Consider the following 23466-nt stretch of genomic DNA (forward strand, 5'->3'; position numbering starts at 1 on the left):
TTAAACCAGTTTAAATTCCTCTTAAGAAACATGCTGTATAAATGTACCGTTTACAAAAACATAAATGTGTATTAAAGCACAGGTATGTGTAGGATAAAGGGAGTAGTAATTTGGACAAATTAATGAACTGTGCTTTAAATTAATCCGTTGTAATCAAATTCTAAATGATAATTTGTGCAAAAAGTAAAATATTTTCATTATATGATTAATGAAATCAAAAAAAATTATGAATAATTTATTTCAGGTTTTAGTACAAAAAATGTATATTACAAACATCACTTTCTTACATAAATATTTGAATGGTAAAGTAGCACATATATGTAATTTGGAAAACAACAATGAACACATTATTACAATTCTAGTACATCAGACTGTAAATAATCATAGATTATGTCAACTCTTCAATGAGTTGCAGGTCAACTGTAGCATCTGAGGTGCTAAAAAGTGCCCATCATAAAGTTAAAACGCCTTCAAAATGGATGCAACTTTGAAATATGTGCAATCAATGTTTGCATTGCAAGCCCTTCAAACATTAAAACGATTATAATGCTTTTCAGAATTCTTGCTGAATGTCACTTAATGCATTTGTAAGTCGTTTTATTTTTTCCTCCATGGCTTTTTTATTGCTTGCAGTTTCTTGCAAGAGCTGACGCATTTCTTCTTCAACCTGGTAAACCTACAATGACAGTTGTACAATTGAAACAAATAAGATACATTTGGACCTACCCATTATTTTGGGAAACATTTTATATTTGTGCACAAATGCATATTAAACCGTGTACAACCCATGCAAAATGAACATACTCTTCTGTGGTATGTAAATAAGGAAATCCCAAAAATTGGTGTTTACATGATAGCTGTAAGATTCCATTTAGCATTTAAAGGTTTAAATACATTAAGATTCATTATTAATTCTTCAGGGCTCTTCTGGAACAGTAAAAACTTGTTCTTCTCAATGCCGACTTGTAAAATTACAATTAAAGAAAAAAGGTGCAAACGGAAACCTGTCGCTGCTGTAGAAGCAGCAAATACCACAAGACTAATTAATTTTAAAGCACTTCAGTGTGTAAGCTATCTCCTGAAGCCTAGCTCAAAATAAAATACATTTAATTTAAAGCTGCAGTGCAACCAATATCCTACATGTGTTTTTTTTTTTAATAAATCAGTTCTGTACTATGAGAAAATACTTGTAGCATTTAAAAAAATAAAAAATAAACAATTTGAAAGACATTTTTAATCTATTCTAATGTAACAGGCATTTTTGTTCCTGTAGCAACCATATACAAAGTCACACCCCCTTTCTCTTCTGTAACAGCATCACCTTTTTGAGCCCTGCCCTCTCTAGCAATTAACCAATTGAATCTAGTGCCTGCCTGGTCACATGATCTTCCTCACAGATCTGTGTCTGTCAGTGCAGCAGCAGATTACCCAAAATGCATTTAGTGAACCCCCAGCTGAATTTGAGCGATCGATTACAGGAGAACAGATCGATCAGCAACTTAGCTAATCACTTGTCAGCGTGTAGATTGTATTGATGCACATATTGAATTAAAATATATATATTTTTTTTAAATGACAGCTTGAACTGCAGCTTTAATAAATGGTTACTATTTTGTATTGGTTTTGATTACCTAGACCTCTGCACATCTACTAATAATATATCTACATGTTTAGTGATAAACCGTAGAACATTATTTTGCAGGTTGGGATCAGGAAAATCTGTTTTGCTGTAAAATGGTCTGGATACAAGTACCGCCATCTCAAAATAAGCATGTTTCTTTTTTTAATAGTCATCTTTGAGAAAAAATTATCAGTTTTATAAAACTTGATAGTACTGTATTCAATATAGTGAGGAGCAGGAGTAACGCAGTTAATGATGTACTAATTTGCATGCAAGTAAATTGTACATCGTTAACCATGCACTACCCGACTATACTGAATATGGAGGTAAATGTTTTTTTTTAAATATATTTTCAGCATTACATTCTGTGTGTCACTAATTCTAGTTATTGTTGCTGTAACTTCAGAAACATCACAGAGCACAGTGTGCAGTTACCTTTTCATTTGCTACTTGAATTTCTTTTTGCTTCTCACTTGCCAACTTAATAAGTTCAGCCTGGTGAGCAGCCAGCACTGACTCCAACTGTCTCCGAAATGCATCGTCCACGGAGTGAAGTTTCTCCATTACAGCCCTAAGAACAGACATGAAATGATGTAACAAACACATATATTGAATGCTATACACATCTTATTAGCTAGTGCATATTGTAATTAATATATATATATATTATATATATATTAACACACACACACGCGCACACACGTTTGTGAACCCCAATGATAATTATGGAAGTTCCATAGTTTTTCCATGATAACCTTCTTGAATCACAACCAGTCTTTTCCTAAACATCCAATAGGATTTATATTAACCAATTCCATGTTTTTTTTTTTTTTTATAAACAAAATGACATCTGAATTAGACAAACCAATGATTAATTAAAAGTCAGGGTATGCGAAAAAGTAAGTGAAACCCTGGTTTTATCAGCTACATTAAATGGGATAATTAGAATCAGGTGTTTAAATAATTAAGAAAAAATAAGAAGGTGCTCCTATAATGTGATAATTTACTTCAATTAGTCGGTGAATATACATATAAACAAACAATAGTGTTATAGCTGAAAAATACCAAAACAGGAACAGATTTAAATTCCTCTAAAAATAGCAGTAAACAAAAGATAGGGGAGCGTAAATCTAAAGTGATGTTAATTATATATGTAGCCAGGGCTGGGCCAGATACCTTTCTGCCTTCCCTGTCATGTAAGTTCTAGTAAGATCCAGACAGTGACAGGCTATCCTGCGGGGGTTTCCCCCCATCTGCTGCAGCCTCTCTGAGTGGCAGAAGTGGAGATGACATGGGAGTCTGCATGTGTCCAATGAGGTTGCAGATCCTGTGCCCTCCCCTTTTGCACAAAGGAGGAGGTGTTCTAAATTATAGCGATGAACCCAGCCCTCGCAGGGTGGGGTTCACGCATTCCCTCTTCCCCTTCAAGGGATGAGGATGTAAGCCAAGTCTTCTCCTGGCTGGGAGGAAGACATGTGCTCAGTCCCTCATGGGCTGGGTGCATTCCACTACTCTAGTGAGGCCTCATCATTACCAGCAGGCCTGTACCATCCAGGAGTCTGGAAGCTATCCTGCCAACTGTTTGTCATCGCTGTAAGAACATCATGCAGTGGCTGCAGAATAAAGACCATCCCTTTTTATATATCTGGCTGAGTCTCAATCTATTGGCTAGATGTATGGGGATAAAAGACTGTCATAGTGGGGATTGCCTTCATTTCTACTGGAGCCCACTATGGCTGGAGGCGCTGGCACCAAGAAAGAACATCCAGGATGACTGTGAGCCTGTCCTGTGTTCCCCCTACACACCAGAACTCTCAGCATTCCTGAGCCAAACAGGTACTGAGCACCACACAGGACTGTAGCCAGAGTAAATCCCAGAGAGGGGGTGGGGGGGAGGGGGGAAAGCAGTGCTATATATAGTAAAAATACCCACAGGTATTAACCCACCAAGTTGATAAAATAACCCACATTTACTGGTTAGAAAGAAAATCCATGTTACCAACAGGTTAAAATGGCATAATTAGTTAGATCTTCAGGTATCAATTTAGGAGGCCCCACCCTACATAAAAATCAAAATCTTTGTGAGTTTGGCCTTCACCATACAGGTGTGTGGAAACATGTCATGCCACGATCAAAAGAAATCTCTGAGGACCTCAGAAAACCGGTCATTGATGCTCATCAGTCCAGAAAGGGTTACAAAACCATGTCTAAGGATTTGGGATTCCACCAATCCACTTTCAGACAAATGGAGAAAGTTCAAGACCAGTGTAACTCCACCCATGAGCGGTCGTCCTACTAAAATCTCTTCAAGAACTGGCAAATCATCCAGGAAGTGACAAAGAACCACAGAGTAACATCCAAGGAGCTGCACACCACTCATCTTCGTATATGTGAGTGTTCAGCCTGTTTCTGATAGTTGAGTCATGAACAATAATGTTCTCTGGACAGACGAGTCAAAGTTGAAACTTTTTGGCCTCAATGAGAAACATTATGTTTGTCAAAAAACCAAACACTGCGTTTGACCATAACCATCTCATCCCAACTGTCAAGCATGGTGGTGGGTGTGTTATGGTTTTGGGAAACTTTGCTACCTCAGGACCTGAACGGCTTGCCATCATTGACGAAACCATGAATTTTGCATTGTATCAAAGATTCTAGAGGAGAATGTCATGCCATTCATCCATGAGCTGAAACGTAAGTGGGTCGTGCAGCAAGGTAATGATCCTAAACATACAAACAGATCTACGAAAGAATGGCTGCAGAAGAAATTCCATGTTTAAGAATGCCAAATTCCGGACCTAAACCCCATTGAAATGTTGAGGCAGAACCTGGAGGGAGCGGTCTATGCAAGGAATCCTTGAAATGTCACTAAGTTGAAGGAGTTCTGTTAGGAGTAATGGGCCAAAATTCCTTAAAACCGATGTGAGACTGACCAGCAGTTACAGGAAAAACTTAGTTGAAGTTATTGCTGCTGAAGGGGTAATCTAAAAAGTTACACACACACACAAGAAAAAAGGGACAAGCAAAAAAGTGAAATTTATTGACAACGTTTTGGTCCCACTGGGACCTTTCTCAAGAGTGTTGACTCCAGTGGGTGCTAAGGTGGGTTTGGGGTGCCGAGACATTTACTATGTCCCCATAGTCGATAATTGGCATTAGCATCTACTGTGCTATACGCTTTTTGACCAGCAGACTTAGGGAGGATTTGTTCCTGTAAAGTACACCTAATTTGGCATAGGTTTTGGATGTCAGGGTATCAATGTGCATCCCGAATGTTAAGTGGGAGTCTTAGACGGTGGTTCTGATATATATTCGGAACCAACGCTAACACCACCCTAACTCCTGTTACTAGTTTTAAATACTTGGGCATATGGTTTGACTTCCACTTAACATTCGGGACACATACATACATATCGAAAACAACACAAATAAGCCTGCAACTAACTAGAAAAATGACACAATTGCATATATCAAAAGTAAGATAATACTGATAAATGTATAACAGCCTAATGACGGTGCTGGGGACAAATATAAATAGATACCAGGAAAGAGAAAGAAAAGGTGTCCCACTAAAAGCACTCAAGCAAGGATTATAAATACATTGATTTATTCAGAGAAAAACATGAATTACACAAAATAAATTAAAACAGTCCCCACGGTACCCCTGCAGCATGGAGTCTAACCTAGGCACAAGATGGAAATACTATAATGTGTTGTGGTCTAAAGATGACATATAAACCATATGTGATATACAGAGCAGGAAAAACAACAATAAAACCTACTGGGTAATATTAAGACCGGCCGGTCAATAAGAGATACTCTACTAGGTAGCTGTATGCTGTATCTGTGTACTGCTGTAAATAATAATGACTGCAAATGCAGTACCACTTAATGTTTTCTACCTATGCATTTCCCAGGCAGCACATAGTTTAAAAGGTAGGCTTGAGCAGGGCCATCATTTCTTCTGTATTAGTTCATATCTAACCTAGTCCCAGCACCCAGTTTTTCTTAAGTGACTGTCGCAGTAGTGACCTCCCACTCCACTTTCCCTTTGAATTTATAATAATAATTGAAATACAAAACAACTCAAAGCAATAAATGAGTTGTGAGACTAACAATTCATTATAAAAACTGCATAACAGGAGGAAACAATAATTATGGACGGATAAATATATTTGGGAAAATCATTCAGACTTTTAGGCGATAATGAGACATAAGGAAGAATTTAATTTTATTAGTATAGAAAATCCTAGAACCTAGAAATGTTTTACCATTTACTCAAAGTACATAAGAACATACAAAATCCACCAGGCCGTCCAATGGTGTCAGGAATAGACCAGCATCAAATTTGTCCAGATACATAGATTTTTATTTGCAGACTTATGCAAAGAATTTGTGAATTATTCTTACAAGATACTATTCTGGTTCTTAATATTCTAGACCCCATTAAAGGCGCAATCCAAGCAATATTCTCCATTTGAAACTGAAAGGCAGCCATAGTGAACCCTTGGAAGCAGGATTTTGGTGATCGATCACGGGAGAACGAATCGAATGGCAGCTTAGGTAATTCATTTTCAATATAGGTAATCAAAGGCTGTATGTGTATGTATATATATATGTATGTGTGTATATATGTATGTGTGTGTGTGTGTATATATATATATATATATATATATATATATATATATATATATATATATATATATATATATATTACATAGTAGATAAGGTTGAAAAAAAGACTTCCGTCCATCAAGTTCAACCTATGCTAAATTTAGACAACAGATACTTTATCCTATATCTATACTTATTGATCCAGAGGAAGGCAAACAAAAAACCCCATTAAGGGGAAAAATTAATTCCTTCCTGACTCCAAGAATTGGCAATCGGATTAATCCCTGGATCAACATCCTTCCCATGTATACTTATTTGGTATATCCCTGTATACCTTTCCCATCTAAAAAGATGTCCAACCTTTTTTTGAACAAATCTATTGTATCTGCCATTACAGTCTCCATGGGTAACGAATTCCACATCTTAACTGCCCTTACTGTAAAGAACCCTTTCCTTTGTTGCTGGTGAAATTTCCTTTCCTCCAACCTTAAGGGATGGCCCGAGTCCTTTGTACTGCCCGTGGGATGAATAGTTCTTTTGAAAGCTCCGTGTATTGTCCCTGAATATATTTGTATATAGTTATCATATTAGACGCCTCGTTTCTAATGTAAATAAATCTAATTTAGCTAGCCTCTCCTCATAAATTAGATTATCCTTCCCCTTAATTAATTTGGTGACTCTTCTCTGCACTCTCTCTAGTTCCATAATGTCTTTTCTTAGGATTGGTGCCCAAAATTGTACTCCATATTCAAGGGGTGGTCTTACTAATGCTTTGTAAAGGGGCATAATTATGTTTACTTCCCTTCCATCCATTGCCCGTTTGATGCAAGATAAGATCTTGTTTGCCTTTGCAGCTACTGCATGACATTGGGCACTATTGCTAAGCCTGCCGTCTACAAGCACTCCTAAATCCTTCTCCATCAAGGATTCCCCCAATATATCTCCATTTAATTTGTAAGTCGCCTTTTTATTCTTGTATCCCAAATGCATAACCTTACATTTATCTGTATTAAACCTCATCTGCCATTTACCTGCCCACGTTTCCAGTCTCTCCAAGTCCTTCTGAAGAGAAATTACATCCTGCTCTGATTCTATTACCTTACGCAATTTAGTATCATCAGTAAAGATGGAGACTTTGCTCTCGATCCCAACCTCAAGGTCATTAATAAACAAGTTAAAAAGCAGGGGTCCCAGTACGATCCCTGAGGTACTCCACTCACGACTTTAGCCCAACCTGAAAAAGTTCCATTTATGACAACCCTCTGTTGTCTGTCCTTTAACCAGTTTTCAATCCAGGTGCATATATTATTACTGAGTCCAACTTTCTTTATTTTGTACACCAACGTCTTGTGTGAAACCGTATCAAAAGCCTTTGCAAAATCTAAGTAGACCACATCAACTGCATTACCCTGGTCTAGATTCCTACTTACCTCCTCAAAGAAACAAATAAGGTTAGTTTGGCAAGATCTATCCTTCATAAATCCATGCTGACTATTACTAATAATTTTTCCATTAGGTATTCCTGAATATTATCCCGTATTAAACCTTCAAGTAGTTTCCCTATTATTGAAGTCAGGCTTACAGGTCTGTAATTTCCCGGTTGTGGTCTAGCTCCCCTTTTAAATATAGGCACCACATCTGCTTTACGCCAATCTTGTGGTACTGAGCCTGTGGAAATGGAGTCCTTGAATATTAAATATAATGGTTTTGCTATTACTAAGCTTAACTTATTAACCTTATTAACTTAAATTTTTTCAAGTCGCTTATGAACGTCTTCCTCAGTTAACCAATTGTTCATTAATATGGAGGTTGTGGCTTCCTCCTGCGGCACTACTATTGAACTTGATTCTTCCCTGGTAAACACAGAGGCAAAGAATTTGTTTAATACCTCAGCTTTTTCCTCATCTCCAATAACCTGCCTACCCATCTCACACTGAAAGGGTCCTATATTTTCTTTTCTCATTTTTTTGTTATTAAGGTACTTAAAGAACTTTTTAGGGTTGACCTTACTTTCTATTGCAATCCTTTTTTCATTATCCATTTTTGCTAATTTAATTGCCCTTTTGCAATTTTTGTTACATTCCTTATAATTCTGATACGGTTTCTCTGTCCCTTCTGACTTAAAGAATCTAAACGCCTTCCTCTTCTTGTCCATTTCCTCCCCTACTTGTTTATTTAGCCACATTGGTTTTGACTTATTTCTTTTATACTTATTACCCAAGGGTATACACTGATAAGTGTGCTTTTCTAACAATGTTTTAAAGACTGCCCATTTATCTTCTACATTTTTCCCTGCAAAAACATCATCCCATTGTATTACTACTAGATTAGACCTCAGTTTATTAAAATCTGCCTTTCCAAAGTTGAAGGTCTTGTTGAACCCAAGTAATCTGTTTTTTGATAATTTATTTCAAATGAGACCATGTTATGATCACTGTTACCCAAATGTTCCAGGACTTGAATATTTGTTATTACTTCTACATTGTTTGATATGACCAAATCCAGAACTGCCCCTCTCCTGGTTGGTTCCTCAATAATGTGGGTCATATAATTGTCTTTAAGCACCCCAAAAACCTGTTCCCTTTTGTTGTAACGCTAATCTCATTGCCCCAGTCCATGTCTGGATTATTAAAATCCCCCATTATGCAAACATGACCCAGTTTTGATGCCTTCTCCATTTGCAAAATTATTTTAGCTTCCTCAATCTCAGATATTTGGTGGTTTATAGCATATTCCCACAAACATTTTCTTTATACTGTACTTTTACCTCCACTGCTAATTTCTATCCACAAAGTCTCTACATTTTCATCATTCCCTTCATAGACATCATCCCTTATTATAGGTTTTAGATCCGGTTTAACATATAAACATACTCCACCTCCCCTTCTATTTGTTCGATCCTTCCGAAAAAGAGAATAACCCTCTAAATTAACTGTCCAGTCATGAGTTTCATCCCACCATGTTTCAGTAATGCCTATGATATCATACTGCTCCCTTGCAGCTATTAATTCAAGCTCCCCCATTTTATCTGTCAGGCTTCTTGCATTAGCAAGCATGCATTTCAGTTTTTTTTCAGCCTGTACTATTATCTTATCTGCTCCTTCCTTTCTGCGCCCACTTTGTTTAGTCTTTAGAAGTTTTCTAGTATTATCTGTATTTACTATGGGTGTCTCACTGCTTGTCAAACTTGCACTTGCCCCCATTCTACCTCCATACCACCTTGTATCCTCATCTATTCCATTTAGTTCATTATCTGTTTCATTCCCCTCCCCCCTCCATCCTAGTTTAAAATCTCCTCCAACCTTTTTAGCATTCTCCCCCTAGCACAGAAGATCCCTCTTCATTGAGGTGCAATCCGTCCCTAGAATATAGATGGCACCTCTCAGAAAAGGAGTCCCAGTGCTCTAAAAACCTAAACCCCTCCTTCCTGCACCACTTTCTTAGCCATGCATTAACCTCCCTGATCTCTGACTGTCTCCCTGCGGTAGCGCATGGCACTGGTAGTATTTCAGAAAATACTAACTTGGGGGTCCTTGCCTTAAGCTTTTGGCCTAGATCCCTGTAATCATTTTTTAAGACCCTCCATCTTTCTCTAACTTTGTCATTGGTGCCAATGTGTACCAAGACCGCCGGGTCAATCCCAGCCCCCCCCAACAATCTGTTTCCCCAATCCGCAATGTGCCGAACCCGAGCACCCGGGAGACAACAAACTGTTCGGTTCATGCGGTCCTGGCAACAGATTGCCCTATCTACCTTCTTAATAATGGAGTCCCCTACCACCACAATCTTTATTTGTAGCTGAGCATCCTGAGTCCCCTCTGTGCTGGAGGAACTATTCCCCTGGCTGCTAGAGGAATTAGTCTCCCCCAGCCTTGCCATTTCTGCGCCAACATTCCCAATATCTTCACTCAACATGGCAAATCTATTGGGATGTGTCAGCTCAGAAACGACCAGTCTCTCCCTATTGCCCCTGCTTCCCCTTCTGTCACCCAGCTACCTACCTGCTCCTCACTAACAGCAACCAAGCTACCTACCTGCTCCTCACTAACAGCGCCACCATCTGCACCACTAGTTGAAGCAAGGGCCTGCTCAGTGAGCTTTAATTCCCTTTCAAGATTGCCAATGTCCCTCAATACTGCAAGTTGCCTCTTAAGATCAGCAATCTCTGACTCTAAAGAGACCACCCGCTCACACTTTTCACAGCGGTATGCTCCTTGGAACAGCTGCTCCAAGTGCACATACATGTGGCAAGATGTGCATTGAGTGGCATTTTCAATCCTGCTCATTCTAGCAACTATGAAGTTTAGAAGTACTAACAGTAAACTGTACTTCAATAACTATACCTTGTTTAACCGCTTCCTTGTTCAAACTGCTTCTGGTTCTAACTGCACACACTTTAAACAACCAGCACTTGAAAACAACCACACATATCAGTCAGTACACGCAAGCTCAGGATTCGTTAGAAGCCTCTGTTTAAATAGGGACACCCACCAGATGTGTTAAGTTATCAATTAACTAACCCCACCCACTGCAGGTGTGTTAGGCCAGTCAATTAACCAACCACACCCACTCTGCCTCAGGCAGGAGAAAGGGGAAAAAAAGTTACAGGCTTCAAATTACAGCACACTTTAAAAATAGATTAACCCACTGCACACTCCCAAAAAACAGCCACCCCTGCTAGTATACCCAGTACTTCCCTTTCCTTCTGGTTCTAACTGCACACACTTTAAACAACCAGCACTTGAAATCAACCACACAGATCAGTCAGTACACGCAAGCTATATATATATATATATATATATATATATATATATATATATATATATATATATATATATATATATATACACACATGTCGACAAATCACCAAAAAATCTACTCGCCACCTAGTACCACACGTGTGCTGCTTGGGCCAATAGGAGCTCGCCACGATGTTAAATCCACTCGCCCGGGGCGAGCAAATGTATAGGTTTGTCGTACACTGTATATATATATATATATATATATATATATATGACTATATAGTTAGTGGAGAGTAGTTGGCACTCACGTGTGTACAGTAAAAGGTAGGTGCATGTCCCTTAGCAGTAGTTAACAGACAGGGGGTTTCCTCACAGCAACGCAGTAGGAACGAGACAGCACTCAGAGGTAATTTTCAAAAAGATTGTATTAGAGTAGGTGGCACAAATGCCAACGTTTCGGTCCTCACAGGGGGACCTTTCTCAAGGCAGGGCACTGTGCACCTACTCTATATATATAAAAATGTGCAAAAGATTTGCCGCCTTGGATTGCCTTTTTAAAGTATATAGGTATTTAACACACAATAATTGGAGTGGAGGTGACAGGGTTAAGACTTTCACAAAAATAAACTCTCTCTCTCATATATATATATATATATATATATATATATATATATATACATACACATACACATACACATACAAGCTAACAACCCTGAAACCTCATGGTCTGAACATAGACATCGATTTGGGTTGTTTTCTGATGTAGCCGTTTCTTTCAAATTCCTCTTTCCTATTTTTTTACGATGTTTCTCATTATTGGTGCAAAATAAGTTAAATAAAAGTTAGAGGAGACTAACATTTAAATATTCATTTTGTCCATAAATCACCTCTGATGAAGCTACAGTGAAACGCATAGGGTGTAATAATGACTGGAGGAAGAGACGCTCTGACGACTAGTGGCGAGTCCTGTAGCTCAGGAAATGGAAAAGGCCCGACAGCACATGGGGGCGGGGCCAAACTACAGCGAGTTAGTAACCTGGCATCTTTGCATCTGGTGCCCTACAGTGCTGCCTCTTAAACCCAGCAGATAAGCAATCAAGTATTTTTACATTGCGAGTGTGACCATTATGGCTGTATAGAATTCTTTATTTAATAAATGGTATTGCCCTATATTTTCCGGTACATTATGATTCTGGGGACAGGTTTTCTGAAGGAGTGCGCCAGGAGTGTCCACGTTGGACACAGATTCAAACCAATGAATAACATTAAGATACATGAGTGGATTCACATATAGTTTTTCAGACATTACTATACTATATTTTTCCCATTTTTGCACTCTAGGTTAGTGTGACTGTTTGGATATACACGAGGGTTGCAAAATGTACTTTTGCAGGAATCAACTTATATCTATATAAATGGAGTAACTGAGTCACAAAATATGTTGGTTAGCAATTGGCAATATCATAATCCTAAACAAAAAATTTAATCAGATAAATAAAAATGTGATAGTTGAAAAAATAATATTTTAGAGATTTAAGCAGGTGCAAACAACACGCGCAAGTGACTTAAATGATAAAATTGGTGATAAATCTGTGTATGAATATTAAAGTAACAAAAAGTTACACCGTAAGTACAGTGTTGCTCAACAAAAGAGACTGACCTAGAAGTCTCAAAAAGACTTTAGGTTCACAAGAATTATCCAGAGCATTATTCTATGCAAGTCCTATAGTAAAGAATGTATTCCACTACATTTTTCAAAGCAATAATCTTTAATTTGTTAAAGTAGCATGCAATACTTGTTACATGGGTTGGAACCATCAGTAAAATCTTCGAAGAGCATCTTGCAGCAATTAAATTTTTTTTTTAAAGTACAGAATACATTCTTTGCGATATACAAATGGAGAGAAATTATAATTTAGCCATGTAAATTATGCAAACAAATGCATTATGTGCATCTGTATACTCCAATATTCTATTATAAACTTACTTGAAAGTGTTCCAAAAGGTTGCAAACCTCAAAGATATTGCACTTTAAAAAAGTTTCCTAATACTAAAATAGCTTTCGACTTACTTCTGAGTTTGAAGACCTTTGTCTCTCTCTTCAATCAGTTTTTTTTCCTTGGCATCAAAATTCTCTTTCATCTTCCTGACTTGTGTTTCAAGCTGGTTTAGTAATTCTGCTTTATCTTGCCACTTCTTATTCATTGCACTATGAATAGAAAGAGCATATGCCTCAAATGAGCGGAGATTCAACATCAAAAGCACAAGCTACATTTTCTAAACCCTCTGCTCTAGAGGTTGGTTAATCACCTGTAAGCTTTCTTCACATCTTCTAGTTTGGTTTCCTTTTCTTCTACCAACTGTTTGAGTTGCTCCTTTCTCTCTGTCTGCCTTTCCAGCTTCTCTTTCAGCTCTTCCAATTGTGTTGTTCTTTCATCGTCCTGTTCTCTCAACGCTTTCTCAATCTCAATATTTTCCTCACGAAGTTTTCTGATTCGTTCATCTCTTTCCTGAAGGCCCTATCAATAAAAGCATAAAGTGTTAAACTGTAAGGCTCAAGTAGAAGTTCATCATTCTTTCGTTTGGTGCAGTTTGAAGCATATATTTTTTTTTGTAATGCTCAACAATATTTTACAAATCCAAGGCACAGTAAACAAGAAAGGTTTCTGAATTAAGGTTTAAAATGTTAAAATGTTTACTAATGTATATGACAAACAATATGTAAAAGGAGGACGTTATGGAGGAAATTATTTATTTCATATGTTGGAGCTCTCTCTCTCTCTCTCTCTCTCTCTCTCTCTCTCTCTCTCTCTATATATATATATATATATATATATATATAAAGACAGTATAATATTGTTATTGTAGAACCTACTGAAATGCAATTACCGTGACATGGTTGTAGGCTTAAAAAATTTTTTGGCCAAAGTATTGAACTAAATGACTCATATTTATGAAGGAAGAATACAGAGGAATACATCGTAATGTACTAAATCATTTGTCATATTGGATCTCTTGTCTTTTGTTGTATACGCTAGGTCACAAACTGAGTAGCACTCCAAATGACACAAATATATTAGTATTTTGAGCTTGCTGAGATTGTATGCCTGAATATAAATTGAAAACAATTTTGGGTAATCTGGTGACCCCCTCCTCAGTTTAAGCTCACCCATCCCACTTAATAAGTGGGTCCTGGAACACACATGAATTCATATACACAGCTAAACCCCATTATAACGCGGTCAACACACAGAATGAGACCGCGTTATAACCGGGATCGCATTATAAAATTTCGCCACGCAAGGACTTACCGGCATCTGCAGCTCTCCCCTCCTTCAGGCTGCGTCCACGTGCATGGCACTTACGTAGACTTTCAAGTGCAGAGGAGGGTCACATGACACACCCCCTACACCACGTGGATTTTTTTTTTTTTAACACAGCTTTATTGCTAACGGACATACTGTAGTGCCGACGAGTATTCTAAAACAAATCTGGGGCAAATCACCAACAAGACCCAGGTAGATGCTGCAACATTTCAGTGACATTTCTTCAGACAGACTAATGGCCCATCGGATTAAAAGCGGGGGTCCCTGGCAGTCCCATTCAAACTGAATGGGACTGTATTGTATGTCTTTATTTACATAGCGCCATAAATGTACATAGCGCTTCACAGTAGTAATACACGTGGTAATCATATATATAACAAATAATATAAATAACAGGTCATGGGGATAAGTGCTTCAGACATAAAAGTAACATTAAGGAAGAGGAGTCCCTGCTCCGAGGAGCTTAAAGTCTAATTGGTAGGTAGGTCAACGTATAGAGACAGTAGGAGGGAGTGCCAGGGACCCCTGCTGTGTTAATCCGATGGGCCATTAGTCTCTACAGAAATGTCACTGAAATGTTGCAGCATGTACCCAACATGTACCTGGATCTTGTTGGTAATAGCCCCAGATTTTCCAAGGCAAGTTTAAGGCAAGTTTTAGAATACTCGTCAGCGCACCTGTACACACACCCCTACACCATGTGGGAGTTGAACATGAATACATTTGATATAATACACATGTAGGAATTGAGTATGCTAGTACCAATTCTCTACCTGCAAGCCACAGGGCTTGTGTGATGTCACAGACTCTAAAAACAAACTAAACATATAGTACACCGTACAGTCCACTACACTGTGTTGTAGATAAGTATAGTTATAGAGTCTGTTTCATCACACCAATCCTGTGGCATAGCAGGTAGGAAATTGGTAGCATATGAAAGATCCAGGGTTCGACTCCTGCATGTGTATTATATAAAATGTATTCAGGTTCAATTCCCACATGTGTGGGCGTGGGTCCGTTAGCAATAAAGCATTCAATGTTAAAAAAAAAAAAAAAAAGGAGATGTTTTTACATCGGGAGCCACACTCAGACCACATTATAAAACGGATCCGCGGGAGAGCAGTATTTTCCTTCTTTGTGGTGTTCTATAGAGTGTCTGTGCATATTCATTCTGCCTTCAACTTTTTGGCTGGTTTCCCCAATGTAGCATCATTGGTCACATTTGTTGTATTGAATCATATACAGTGGTGTGAAAAAGAAAGTACACCCTCTTTGAATTCTATGGTTTTACATATCAGGACATAATAACAATCATCTGTTCCTTAGCAGGTCTAAAAATTAGGTAAATACAACCCCAGATGAACAACAACACATGACATATTACACCGTGTCATGATTCATTTAACAAAAATAATGCCAAAATGGAGAAGCCATGCGTGAAAAACTAAGTATACCTTATGATTCAATAGCTTGTAGAACCACCTTTAGCAGCAATAACTTGAAGTAATCGTTTTCTGTATGACTTTATCAGTCTCTCACATCGTTGTGGAGGAATTTTGGCCCACTCTTCTTTACAACATTGCTTCAGTTCATTGAGGTTTGTGGGCATTTGTTTATGCACAGCTCTCTTAAGGTCCAGCCACAGCATTTCAATCGGGTTGAGGTCTGGACTTTGACTGGGCCATTGCAACACCTTGATTCTTTTCTTTTTCAGCCATTCTGTTGTAGATTTGCTGATGTGCTTGGGATCATTGTCCTGTTGCAAGACCCAATTTCGGCCAAGCTTTAGCTGTCGGACAGATGGCCTCACATTTGACTCTAGAATACTTTGGTATACAGAGGAGTTCATGGTCGACTCAATGACTGCAAGGTTCCCAGGTCCTGTGGCTGCAAAACAAGCCCAAATCATCACCCCATCACCACCATGCTTGACAGTTGGTATGAGGTGTGTGTGCGGATATGCTGTGTTTGGTTTTCACCAAACGTGGCGCTGTGCATTATGGCCAAACATCTCCACTTTGGTCTTGTTTGTCCAAAGGACATTGTTCCAGAAGTCTTGTGGTTTGTTCCGATGCAACTTTGCAAACCTAAGCCGTGCTGCCATGTTCTTTTTAGATAGAAGAGGCTTTCTCCTGGCAACCCTTCCACACAAACCATACTTGTTCAGTCTTTTTCTAATTGTACTGTCATTAACTTTAACAGTTAACATGCTAACTGAGGCCTGTAGAGTCTGAGATGTAACTCCTGTTTTTTTTTTTTTTTTTAAATTTCTCTGAGCATTGCACGGTCTGACCTTGGGGTGAATTTGCTGGGACGTCCACTCCTGGGAAGATTGGCAACTGTCTTGAATGTTTTCCACTTTTGAATAATATTTCTCACTGTAGAATGATGGACTTTAAATTGTTTGGAAATGGCCTTACAACCCTTCCCAGATTGATGGGCAGCAACAATTGCTTCTCTAAGATCATTGCTCATGTCTTTCCTCCTTGGCATTGTGTTAACACACACCTGAATGGTCCAGACCAACAAACTGCTAAAACTTCAGCTTTAATAGAGGTGGTCACACTTGCTGATGATCAATTAATCAAGGGCATTTGATTAGCAGCACCTGTTTGCTACTTGACATCTTAATTCCTATTGAAGCAGTAAGGGTGTACTTAGTTTTTCACACATTGCTCCTCCATTTTGGCTTTTTTGTTGTTAAATAATCATGACAGTGTAATATGTCATGTGTTGTTGTTCATCTGAGGTTGTATTTACTTAATTTTTAGACCTGATAAGGAACAGTTGATTGTTATTATGTCCTGATATGTAAAACCATAGAATTCAAAGAGGGTGTACTTTCTTTTTCACACCACTGTATAGTGCTTCTTAAATTGTAACCCTTTAGGTATTGCATATGTCTGGCACCTCATGCTGTCCGCTGCAGTATTCTGTTTCCCCTTCTCTCTATGCCAGTGATTCACAACCTTTTTTGTTTGGAGGAACTCTTGAAGTGTTTCAAAAAATCTCAGGGAACCCCAATCTGGCTGACACCTATTGGGTTCATTTCACACCTTACGAGCCCCCTCTATTTCCCTCCCTTTACCCATGTATTCCTCTTTTCCTCTCTCCCTTCCCCCCCCTCTCCTCTCACTTGCCCATACCTTCCATCAATTACCCCACTCTCAATCAATCCCCCCCCCCACAAAATACATGTTACCCAAGAGAATTGCTTACAGGAATGCTTTTAAATGCAGTAAACACTGTCTTTTTAAAATAGATTCTCTATCTTCACTTGGAAAAACATTTCAGGAGAGATATATTGACAACAAATGGTTTCTTAACTTCACAACCTGTCCAAACATCTTTTGTTGATTATCAGGGACTTCAACAAACAATACTGTGGTTCCTAAATTAATATCTAGATTCCCAAGCAAGAGCAGCTGTTTCTTTCCCCTCAGTATGTTGACCTGTCCAAAAACTATTGATCAATCTGGTAGTTCTAGGTTTTCCCCACCATCTTCAAAGCAACACACACACACAATTTAGTTTTGAACATACTTCCTCAACCAATCAAAACCTCCTACATGTTGAGCTTTGGGTTTAGAAAACACATTTAAACTAGAAAAGATTGTCAGTTAGTGAGAAGAAGTACAGGAGGAGAGGGGAACTCAGTGAAGATAAATATGATCATAATTCTTGTGCACTTGTAAATCTGTATATATCTGTTTTATAGAAATGTATTGTTAGGTAGTATGAACTGTATTGTATTGTTTTGTTAGCAAAGTAGAAAGGACGGCGGTGCATCTGCTGCTGCTGAAGAAAAATTATAGACCGAATACTGCCAAGAACTAGGTGCAAAAATGTATTAAAGGCACATTAAAAACAGCAAAGGATCACTGACGCGTTTCACGTGGCAACCCACGCTTTATCAAAGAGAAAGTACAAACAACCGATCGCGCATTTAAATACCCATGATTCCCTCCCTTCACCTGTGACGCTGCACTGCTGCAACCAATAGGAAGCGTCACGCCCCCTCGTTGACGTGGAGCACATAAGCCCAAAGCATCGCCAGCTGAGCTGCACTGTGTGCATGTGTAAGAGGTAAGGTAACCTCCCAGCTATGACGTAACGGCCCGTCTAACCAATCAGATACTATCTAAGACGGATTGTTATGAAGAAGTAAATAACACAGCTTTGTAGGGTATACTGCATAATCGGAGGGGAGAGAGCATGGGTATATAACTCAAACAAATAGCGTACTGGGTCAATGCTATATTTTCACAATTAATTAATATAGACCATTATAATTCAAGAGACATTAACCCACATAATAATTTTAGAAAGTTAAAACACTATCAACACTATAGTGAAAGCACATAAAAAACACACCATTGCTGTGAAGATACCCTCACAATACACTAAGAATTGCAAAATATACATCTAAAGTACCAAAGGTATTAACCACACTGATATTTACAAGATCATATTAACAGATATGAGGCATTTCATTCACTTGCCTAAATGTACAAGACAATGTATCATATAAGGACATTTTGGAAGAAAAAGATAATGGCAATAAACTATATATGAAATATGATACCCATGTATTTATTCTGATGTTTTATAATAAATATTATGATTTATCTAATCATTTAAAATAGAGATAGGATGTTCTTATCCAGGGGAACCCTGTTTCAAATGTACATTATCATTATTATTATTGTTCATCAAAAGCCCTAGTTCAATCACATAACATATATGAAATAATACTCGAATTACATAAAATAGTTACACATTATTGCAGGAAATCTTGTAGCTCCCAGTCCACATTGATTCCATAAGGGACCATGGTGTTCAAAGAGAACATCCAGAACATTTCTCTTTTGTTCAGAACATTCAGTCTGTCACCCCCTCGTTTCAAAATCTCAATGTGCTCTATTGCCAAAAATTTAACATTTGTGAGACCACCTTGAGGACATTCTACAAAGTGTCTTGACGATGCTGTATGTCTTTTATTCTAATAAACCTGACATGCTCCATTATTTTTTGTCTCAGGGGTCTTATTGTTCTTCCAATGTATCCCTTAGAACACTTACACCAAAAAATATAATAGATCACAATAGATCACAAACTGTGTGTTACTATTTATAAAAGACCTAATCACATATGGTTCTTTCATTTTCTTAACACTAAGGTTTTTGACCGGGCAAGCATACTACAGATCTTACATTTGCCGCATCTGAAAAAAACTTTGGTTTTAGTCAGGGATACTCCTGAGTCATGGGATGAGAAAAGGCTGGGGGAAAGATAATTAGCCAAAGTTTTGGCTTTGGTAAAAACTGTCTTTGGACCCTGTTCTATAAATGGGAATAGCTCGCTATCAAGTTTTAAAACACTCCAATGTTTACGTATGATGTTTTTGACCTGTTGTGCCTGATTACTATATTTCGTTATAAAAAATGGAGTTCCAAAGTCACTAATCGGGTTATTCTTTTTCCTTACATATCCCTTTGATTTCTTTATTCGTGATTTGTCTCCACATGTGGCGATAAGGCTCTCTATTTAATTGAAATGCATTATCAAATGCATTTTTTTTACAGTCAGTTCATCATATCCCCGCTCTCTGAACCTCTGTGTCAAGCCACTAAAATGGTGAATGAATGTCTCATCTGAGGAACATAATCTCCTTAATCTCAAAAATTGACTTTTGGGTATCCCTTTTATCAGTGCCCTTGGATGACTGGTGTCAAATCTCAAAAACGTGTTTCGTGAGTTGATCTTCCTGAATACCTCCATTTGGATGGTACAGGATAGATCTATATATAAATGTACATCTAAATAATAAATACTTGTGGAGTGACTCTCAAATGTGAAATTAAAATTAAATTGATTAGTGTTTAGTATATCGATGAATGTACCTAACATATCAATATTACCGTCCCATATCAGGATCAGGTCATCGATATACCTTTTGAAGAAAATGATGTGATTCCTAAATAAATTATTACTACCGTAAATGTGAGTGCTCTCCCAAAAACCCATAAATAAATTTGCATAAGATGGGGCGAAAGAAGTCCCCATTGCAGTACCCTGTGATTGAAGAAAAAAGTGATCATCAAACATAAAATAATTGTGATTTAATAAGAATTTAATAGAGTCCAGCAAAAAAATTTGTTGTGCTCCCGATAGATCTGATTTGTGTAAATAATATTGAACAGCAGCCATCCCTTGGTCATGATCAATAATACTGTATAAAGATGAGACATCCATTGTTACCCAACGGTAAGATTTAGACCATTGGATTTCCTTTAGTGATTTAATCAGATCTACTGTATCTCTGATGTATGAGGGTAGAAGCTTGACCAGAGGTTGCAGGAACGAGTCAACGTACCGAGCTCCTGGGTAGGAGAATGCCGACAGGACCAGGAAATCCAAGGTCAACAGTGAGTAACTTATAATTTGTTACTTCATTTATGTGATCAGTCCACCACTTATCACCCAGATCACCACATAAGATATACGTATTATAGGCTAGTGGTGAGTGTATGGGTTGTGTTTTATTACAGTTGGACATTTGGAATCCTGTGTCTTATAAACCGTCTATGGCTATGAAGATGATGATGATTTAAACCAAGGCACAGTCTTCTCCTGGCAAGCATCACAAGGGGGGTACCCCTTTTCCTTTGTATTGTTTTGTTAGGCCTGTAATAAGTACAAGCCTTATAAGGAAGTATATGTAGTATTACCGTGTAAGGCCGCGCTTATAGTGCTGGTGACGCGATGTCACCCAAAAACAAATGCATTGCCGCTTATAGTAAGCGCGACGGCGACAATGTGACGGGGCGATGTCGCCGTCGTGAAAACTGGTAGCCGGCAAAATTTGATTTTTCAAGGGCTGTCGCCTCATGTGATGGCCCTTGAACCAATCAAATGCCTGGAAACCTGCAACGACGACGCCCAGCAAAATATAACTTTCGCCTGTGGCGACGGGTGACGTCACCCGTCGTGTTGCAATCGACGGCACTATACGCTCGGCCTAAGTCTTATATTTTGTCGTTGTGCTAATAAATATTGTTTATATAACTGAAGCCTCCCTATCGTGTCATAACTCTCATAAACTAAGGGCATGCATGTTTGAATGTGTTTCATATTGGAACACAAATCTACACATTCATCTCCCTAAATAATAGTTTGCCATATAATTACAATTAATTATAATTATTATAAGCCAGCAATACTTTTATAGATGAATACACTATAAATCCATCTATATTTCTATTTCTAGATAAGGCTAAACATTATAGGTAACAACATATTATTAAAAACAAAGCAAAAAAACACCCCCCAAAATACATATAACCCCACCCGACAATATATAATAAAAATACCCTGAGAATACATATTAAAAGACCCCCACAACCCCAATACATATATTATTATTATTATTTTTTTAAATCGGATCTTACGGGTTAAATCGCCATCCTCATATCTCCCCCAGCATCCCTCATCATCCTCATATACCCACCCCCCTGCATCTCACATCACCCCCTGCCGCATCTCACTTCTCCCTCCCCCCCTGCATCTCATTTCTCCCCATCATCCCCCCATATGCCTACCTCAGGCAGCGGGCAGCGACGGTGGGCTAGAGCAGGCAGGACTGCATGCTCACTCTAGCTAGCAGAAGGCACCGGAAGTACCGCTCTGCTAGAGCGCACTCCCGAAATCCTGTGACCGGCTACTGGGGTGAAGGGGAGAGCCTGGAGAAGCCGTCACGGGCCGCACAGGGAGTGCGAGCGGCTAGGCAGAACCCCTGGGACCACTCCCCGGAACCCCAGGGTTCTGCAGAACCCTGGTTGAGAATCACTGCTCTATGCAATAGAATACATAAGACAGTATAATATTGGAAGTGTAGGACCAACTGAAATGTATTTATTGTGACGTGGTTGTAGGCTTAAAATATTTTGGCCAACCTATTGAACTAAATGACTCATATGTAACATTTAAAAAAAAATGGATAAACAAATTATTAGGCAGGAATAAAATATTATTTAGGACAAGCTACTGTACTGAATATGTACAAAATACTGTATAGTAGCACCAACAGACTGTTAACGAAGTTACTGTAAGAGATGTGAAGACTAGTCAAACACTCACTTCTTTTAATTTCCTTATAGTTTCAGTTTGATCGTCTACAACTTTGGTTTTGATTCTTAGAGTATCATTGTCACGTTCATTTTGCCTTTTCAATGTTTCCATTTCATTTGAAAGAATTTCAATTTTGGCCTCAAGTCTTCCTCGATCCTGGGCAAGCGAAACTCCTGAAGAAACAAAATTTGTACAATAATTATTACAAAATGTAATTCTCCTAACAAAAGGAAAGCAATTAGACATCTTACGGCTGTGGAAATGAAATACACCGTGACAATTACGGTTGACCGAGAAAACAACCTAGCTGAATCAGAAATAATATTTGAGTCATACAATTATAGGTACATAGCAGATGAGGTTGAAAAAAAAAAAAAAAAAAGACATATCCATCAAGTTCAACCTATGCTAAATTTAGACGACAGATACTTATCCTATATTGGTATTTACAGTAGGCCTATATTGATTCAGAGGAAGACAAACAAAAAACCCCAGTGAATCTTTATCCAATGATGTCGCATAAGAGGAAAACAAATTCCTTCATTACTCCAATAATGGCAATCAAATTTCTCCCTGTGTCAACATTCTTCCCATGTAAAATTATAGATTACATTTAGCAATAATAAAGCGGCATCTCCACCTGGGGAGGGGGTTCTCTTTGGTGGGACGCAGGGATTCCTGGGAGCTGAACAGAGTTTATTTCAGCACCGGGGACCCCCTGCTTCCTGAGGTACATACCTCTGAAGGGGCTGCCGGCTATTTAAAGGTCTTGCGTCATGCGGGCCTATAGGAAGCCGTAACATCAACCCTTCTGGCTTCCTATTGACGCATGGCCATTTAAACCTAAATTAGATACCTGTATCACCTTTAGGAGGTATGTATTTTGGTGAGCAGGGGGTTCCCAGAGCTGACATAAACACGGTACAGCTCCGTAAACTCTGCTTCCCACCTAGAGGGAAAAAAACATTCTTTTAACTGGAAATACTACTTTATAGATCCATGCTATATTTAGTAAATTAATACTTATAGTCCA

At 38.4% G+C, this 23466-nt stretch overlaps 1 protein-coding gene across 6 annotated transcripts in view; it reads right to left on the reverse strand.

Annotated features, from left to right (window-relative positions):
- Positions 1–219: 219 nt before the first annotated feature.
- The window catches only part of LRRCC1 (leucine rich repeat and coiled-coil centrosomal protein 1), an 81902-nt gene continuing 58655 nt past the window's right edge, over positions 220–23466 (reverse strand). For all 6 annotated transcript variants that reach the window (XM_075583003.1, XM_075583004.1, XM_075583001.1 and 3 more), the window contains 5 exons: positions 22443–22606; positions 13288–13496; positions 13049–13186; positions 2057–2192; positions 220–676 (listed from right to left, as the gene is read on the reverse strand). In XM_075583003.1, the coding sequence (XP_075439118.1) occupies positions 554–676; positions 2057–2192; positions 13049–13186; positions 13288–13496; positions 22443–22606 (770 nt within the window). In that variant the 3' untranslated portion in view covers positions 220–553. The remainder of the gene's footprint in view (positions 677–2056; positions 2193–13048; positions 13187–13287; positions 13497–22442; positions 22607–23466) is intronic.

Source organism: Ascaphus truei, chromosome 2, assembly GCF_040206685.1.
Source record: "Ascaphus truei isolate aAscTru1 chromosome 2, aAscTru1.hap1, whole genome shotgun sequence".
NCBI lineage: Eukaryota > Metazoa > Chordata > Amphibia > Anura > Ascaphidae > Ascaphus > Ascaphus truei.